At 44.9% G+C, this 6727-nt stretch overlaps 1 protein-coding gene across 9 annotated transcripts in view; it reads left to right on the forward strand.

Annotated features, from left to right (window-relative positions):
* Positions 1–6196, forward strand: part of ldb1a (LIM domain binding 1a) — a 58353-nt gene extending 52157 nt beyond the window's left edge. For 4 of the 9 annotated variants that reach the window (XM_063191155.1, XM_063191151.1, XM_063191153.1 and 1 more), the window contains 2 exons: positions 16–164; positions 1985–2290. In XM_063191155.1, the coding sequence (XP_063047225.1) occupies positions 16–164; positions 1985–2215 (380 nt within the window). In that variant the 3' untranslated portion in view covers positions 2216–2290. The other 5 variants (XM_063191154.1, XM_063191157.1, XM_063191158.1 and 2 more) reach the window with 5 other exon arrangements.
* The last annotated feature ends 531 nt before the right edge of the window (positions 6197–6727 follow it).

Consider the following 6727-nt stretch of genomic DNA (forward strand, 5'->3'; position numbering starts at 1 on the left):
CTCCATCACCCCAAGCCGAGCCGACCAGACAGCCGCCCAACAAGCGGCGGAAACGCAAGATGTCGGGCGGCAGCACCATGAGCACGGGCGGCGGCAACAACAACAACAACAACAGCAAGAAGAAGAGCCCCGCCTCCAGCTTCGGCCTCTCCAGCCAGGTACCTGTAAGCATCACATTCTGATCTTTCTCTCTCCTACGCCGACCCAAACCGACCGACACCAGGGTGCATGCTGGGGGATGGGGAGGGGGAAGGGGAGGGAAGAGGTGTCAACAACCTGGTTCAGAAGTCATAACCCTGCCACATCCAAACACTTCAGCTGTGAGCAATTGGTGAAGTTCAGCTGAACTCTTTGGATTGCATGACCTGGATGAATGACAATCTTGCCAGGGAAAAAAACCCTGCCATGGTTTCTTTCCAACACGGGTAATTTTACTGAGCCACTGGTCTACCCGTCTTGAGTACTCAGTTACAATGAGCTTATCCAGACCTGGTTGGATTAAATTTGTGGCAGGGATTTGACTTTCTGAACCCGGGATGGACAGCTGTGGATAAGGGGTGATGTGATGGAGGGTGGGGGCGTGCTGAGGTAGGCAAAGGGAGTTAGTTTTGGGGAAGGATGGGCAAGGGAGAACTGATGGTTCGAGGCGGGGTGGAAGGAAAGTAGTGTTATTGGGTGGGTGGATAGGCATGGGATAGGAAAATCGTAGAGGGGGGTGATAGTGTTATGAATGGAGTGGCTTCTGGTTGGGGCTTAGATTTTCTAGAATTGAGTGTGAATGTACTGTATGTGTGTGGGTGAGCTACTATGAAGCTTTGGATGTTTTTGTGAGTGTGCTCATTTGAACTATGAGGTAAGCCCCATGTTATTAAAAAAACTCAAACAAATAAACAAGCAAAAACACACAAAAAAATACACACACCAGGACGTGATCCAGTGATGGGCAGTCCCTGGTCCCAAAGGACCGCGCGTCTTGTGGGTTGACATGGCTTGGTTTGGCATTCATTGATTGACAGGCGAATTGACCAAATGACTCGAGACCCGAGGTGGAATTGTGAACCCGTGCTGCACTGAAGGACCAGGGATGCCCAACGCCGGCCTGCCTGGTTGCTAAGCGAAGGAGCTGAGATGGGGGAGGGAAGGCGGGTGCCTGCTGAGCTGTGTGCCTCTGGACGGCTGCCAGACGTCTCTCTTGACCTTTGACCCCAGTCCGGTCCCGGCCTGGATCTAATCTGCAAAGCACGCCGGCTTCATACAATGACTTGATCTCGATCTTGATCTCGATTTCTGAGCTATCAGACTCTTTGGGCGCTTTCATGGACCGTCTGGCAGTCGCCCAGGGGTTACAGCTAAGTCGGCCCCCTGTGGCTTCTCCCTGCAGAAGCTATTAGGGATTCTTAACCTTTTTTTTGGGCCCTTTTATTTTTGGATGTAGTGTAAAGGATTTAGATGGTAGCTCAGCAGTAAGCATGGAGGAGCAACAGGGTTTTTTTTTTGCAATGCTGTGCTTTTAGTATATAGAAGTGAAACTGCTTTGACATTCCAACGCTGAGCTAATAGAACACTGTGTGGATTCCAGTAGGCCACCCACACAAATAGAACCTTGAAAAGCTCCATGGTAACCCAGGAGCTGTTCCAGAATTCCAAACCCCTCCCTCCCTCCCTCACACACTTGCTCAGGTGCACTGCTTTACTAAAAAGTATTTCTTTTTGTGCGTGGTAGGGGGGTAAGCAACAGCAAGCCTGCAGTAGTGGAAGGGGCTACACCTCTCCCTACTCCCCACCCTACCCCAATAGTGGGGATAACAAAAGTCTTTATTGTCTTGGTGTGGTGGGGTAAGCTCGTAATGGTAATGGCTACCCATATCCCCAGCAAACACCACCCATCACCCCACCCCACTGCACCCTCATACCCAGCCCGGTAGCTTGCGTAGCGGGGATAACGTATTGTGGCGCCTGGCGTTGTCCCTCCCTCCCTCCGCAGGACGTGATGGTGGTGGGCGAGCCCACGCTGATGGGCGGGGAGTTCGGGGACGAGGACGAGCGGCTGATCACACGGCTGGAGAACACGCAGTTCGACGCCGCCAACGGCATTGACGACGAGGACAGTTTCAACAACTCGCCCGCCCTGGGCGCCAACAGCCCCTGGAACAGCAAAGCCCCCTCCAGCCAGGAGAGCAAGAGCGACAACCCCACCTCCCAGTCCTCCCAGTAGACAGATAGACAGACAGACAGACAGACCAGAGAGATGGCTGCGCTTGCGTGTTGGCTTGGCAGTGGGGGGCAGTGAAGGGGAGGGGAGGGAGAGGGGTGGGTCCCAAGTGTGTTGGGAAGGGGTAGGGGGTGGTGAAAGAGTGTTGGGTTGTGGTTGTGGGAGGCAAGTGGAGATGAATATTGAAGAAAAAGGGGGTGGGGGAGTATTTGATGGCAGGGACTTCAGTTCACAACTAAAGGACAGTTGACACATTCATAAACGGTGTGTATGAGAGCGAGAGAGAGAGAGAGAGAGAGAGAGAGTGTGTGTGTGTTTGATAGTATATGTCATGTAAGTGAATGAGTGTGCATGTTCCGAGTCTGTGTATGTGTGTGTAAGTTTTGTGTGGATGTGTGTAGACTCATAACAACACCACAGAACACAAAAGTCCTCAGTGGGTGGGCCTCCCGGTCATTGCTCACTGCTCTATAAAGGCCCCCAGTGACAGAGGTTCCATTAACGAGCTTTTTTTTCCTCCCCTCCCCGGGTGTCTCAGCGAGCATAAAGTGCAACCTCAGCTCTCTCTCTCTCCACTGTGCGCAGTACAGCACAGCACAGCCACAGCCACAGCCCAGCTCAGCTCAGCACACTCGCACTCGACACTCCCTCTTGCTCATGCAGGTCAAGTGTGTGGGTGCTTCTGAGTGGTTTTTAGTTGTTTTTTTTCTCTCCCTTTTTCTTTTCCCCTTTTTTCGTCTTTTTTTGTTGTTGTTGGATGTTGTGGGTGGGTTGTGTATTGTTTTTTTTTGCCATAGCAGCATACAATGGCTGGGCTGGCTCGGTTCCGGGTCTCCTTGACTAAGCAGTGTTTGCAATGGCCGCTGCCTGTCTGGGTTCTTGTTCCAACCTCGGGTCTCTTGTGTGCATTTTCTTGCCTGACATGGGCACTCTCATGGGCTTCTGTTGTGCTCACTTCACAATGAAGGATTATATATTTTATTTAAATCGTTTTAAAGTAGACAAAAAATGAAAAAGTATTGTGTGCACTTCAGATGGAGGACAAAAAGGGGATGGGGGGAGGAAAGGAGAAAACAAAACAAAAACACTGAAAAGAAAACCTCAATTATTTGTTTTGTAGGACCTGGTTGGAACAAAAACCTGTGCAGGGCCGGAGCTTGAGGACCGGAGTTGAGAGCCACTACCTTTTAATCTGAAAACAAACACATGATAAAAAGAAAATGTGTACAAAAACCAAGAAATGCTCAAAGCGTTGACATTGAGGTACCGGAGTATGGGGCACGTTCTCCAAGATCAGATTGAACTGACCACACACAGAAAAATGTCCCAAACTCGGCAGAAGTGTTCTTTCCTTTCTTTTTTGTATCTTTTACATGGGTTTTTGTTTTTTATTTTTTATAACAGTTTTTCTAAAAAAAAAATGGAAACCAACTAGCAAGTATAAAACAAAACAAAACACCCTGAATATTCTTTGCACTGTTTTTCTCAGTCTATTTTTCTTATAATGGTGGACTCTGTTCTTTTTAGTCCTGTTAATATTGGAAAAAAACAAACAAAATCATGCGAAAAACATCAGAAAAGCGTAACTGGAGAATAAAATCTATAAATGTGTATAAAAGCTATTCCTGTCAAATATTTTGTAGCATTACTATCATGATAATGATGTAATAACATGGTCTGTGTACGTGATTTATCTGACGACATCATCAAAGACTATTTTAAAGGTGCAGTAAGTGTTTTTTGTCACATTTCCAGAATGTTCTGTGAGGTTTTTATGTTTTCAATGTCATGGAAAAATGGAGGGGAAAGAACAAAAAAAAAAGAGTTTTGAAAATCGTGATTTTTAGAATGTATGCAGCAATTCAGAACACTGGCCTCATGGGCAGCTTTTCTGATCTACTATCAGGAAGGCCATGTTCTGAGGCATTTATTGACTAAAAATTACAACGTGAAAAGCATATGGACAAAAAACCTCTGCCCTGCACCTTTAAATGTGACTTTTCAAAGCAGCCGCCATTTTGACATGATTGCTTTCCTCTTTAGAAGTGTAAGTCATAACCTGCATGTTTGAGCCCCCTCCCCACACACATGTATAAAAGCTCACTCTTAGAGCATCCTCTCGACTTCAAATTGCCCACAGCACTTTGTTCCCCGATCAAGCTACAGGGGAACGATGGCCGAATACCTCCCAGAAAACATCATTTGGAAAAAGGAAAAGGTTTTTTTGTTCATTTTTTTCTGTGTGTGTGTGTATGTGCATGTGTGCGTGTGTGTGTGCGTCCGTGCGTGCGTGCGTGTGTGTGCGTGCGTGCTTGTGTTTATGCGTCTGAGTGTATGATGCTATCTCTTGGGGTGCGTGTTTTGTACACTTTGTTTTAGTCGCCTCCCACCCCCCTAAACCACCACCATGTGTTTTAATTGGACTGGAAGTCCCACTCCCTCCTCACTGCTGGTGATGGTGTCTAAAGGCAACATCTTAACCTGCTCATACACTCCACCCAGCCCAACGTTCAGAAATGTTCACTCTTGCACTACAAAGGGCACTATGTAGAATGTGAAATACATTTTTTGTTCCCTATGTAGTTCACTCTGAAGTGCACGAGTAAACATTTTGGATTCATTTTAGAAATAGAAAAGATTTGAAAGCTACAGACCAAGAAGCTGATGGCAAGATCCTTTAAGATCACTCCTTCTGAGAAATTTGTACAAGAGAATAACTAATTCTGTGGGATATTTTTGTTTTGTTTTTAATTTTTGTTTATTTTCCCCCCTTCCTCCCTCTTATTTTGTAATTTCAATTTTGTGTATTTGTGCTTGTATATTTAAGACAGTAGCCAGTTTCTGTACAACTGTACTTCTGTGTATCCCTCCTTAGACCACCCTAAAGAACATCCCTGTCTTATGTAAAAAAACAATAACATTTTTTTGTCAAATAAAGAAATGTATGAAGTTTTAAAAAGTAAAAGGGTACAGATACCATTCACGTCAGAAGTAGCTGATTATAGTTTTTACTTCGATGTATAATGTATTTATTTTTTATTTTGACTTCACGTCATTGTATTCTTTATGGATTCAGTACGTCATTTTTTCTGTAAAATATGTCAATATTTGCTGGGAATGAATTTGATGTTGCTACACTTTTCAACAGGGGCATATTTGTGTGTAACCTAACCTGATCTTATACTAAGCGCCCGATGAGGTAGGCATACAGTATAACATCTGTAGGAGACGAGGAGCCCGATGACTAGTACTGATGATGATCTCGACTTTTCTCTAGCAGCAGCTCTCTGTGATTGAAGTGCTGGAGGACTGTCTGGCAATGTCCAAAATAATCCCTTGTTCACTACATAGGGCACAAGTTGAGATGTTTTGCTTCCTCTGTAGTGCAATATGCAGTGAATTAGTCAACATTTTGGACATACCCTGTGTGTATTTGTGTATCTTTGCACACTGCTAACTGCGTATGGAAGGACCATTTGCTTTGTCCATAGAATATACAGTCAATGGTGTGTGTGTACACAGCACACTTGTGAGCGCATCGGTGTGGTAACGCTGCAGAATAGCAGCAGGGGGCGGTCTGGTGCACTCTTTGAAACACGTCACATTTCTTTACACTGCATACAGTACCCTCCCCGCCAGCTTAACAAAAGGCACTGGTATAATGAGATATTTAAAGACAAAACAAAACAAAAATAATGTCCTTTTTGCAGAAACTTTTTTCACTAATATTTGCTCTATCTGTGTTGTTGATATGAAAAACCAAAATTCAGCCGATGATGATGATAGTGATGATAAAGAGCAGCAGAGATGATGGCTTATGTCACAGAGCTAACTGCTGGCCGGGGTGGGCCAAGACAGAATGGTGGTGTACCCTCTTCACTGTACCTCTCATCCAGGGGGGACAGTTTGATATATATTTTTGCTTAGTTTCTGCCATTGATAATTCATGTATGGTATCAATAAAAAAGACTTTTCACTTGTAAACTGTTTGTGTTGTTGACTTGTTTGTTCAGTGGTTTGTGTTTATGACACCAATAGGGAGAGAGGATGTGGGTGGTTTTGAAGTATTTGCACTGGGATTGTAAAAGGCACATGTAGGCTACAGTACTGTAGATAGAATATGGTAACAGTGGGTTTACAACATGCAGTGCCATTCCACACATGACGCATCCGCAACAGTCTTGATGTAGGTCATGAGAAAATAAGTAATTAATGTGTTGTTTGTTTCTGTTTGTTTGTTTTTCTGGTATAAGATCATAGCTGGAGCAATGAGGCATACAGGCACAGTCAGAGGAACACTTGCTGTTCAAGTAAATTGCACCAGACCAGAGATTAATTGACAGTAGGCAGGCAGCAAGCCCAGAATTATGGTAACTAGTTTTTGGTTGTGGTTTAGTTTCTTTGTGGGGGAAAGATTACAATTGTGTGTATAGATATGCGCAAAGTACAATTGCAATCACTATAGCCTATTATTCTGTGTTCTATTTTGATACCGAATGCTGATTATAACTGGGA

This window comes from Engraulis encrasicolus, chromosome 24 (genome assembly GCF_034702125.1).
Source record: "Engraulis encrasicolus isolate BLACKSEA-1 chromosome 24, IST_EnEncr_1.0, whole genome shotgun sequence".
In the NCBI taxonomy this organism is placed as follows: Eukaryota; Metazoa; Chordata; class Actinopteri; order Clupeiformes; family Engraulidae; genus Engraulis; species Engraulis encrasicolus.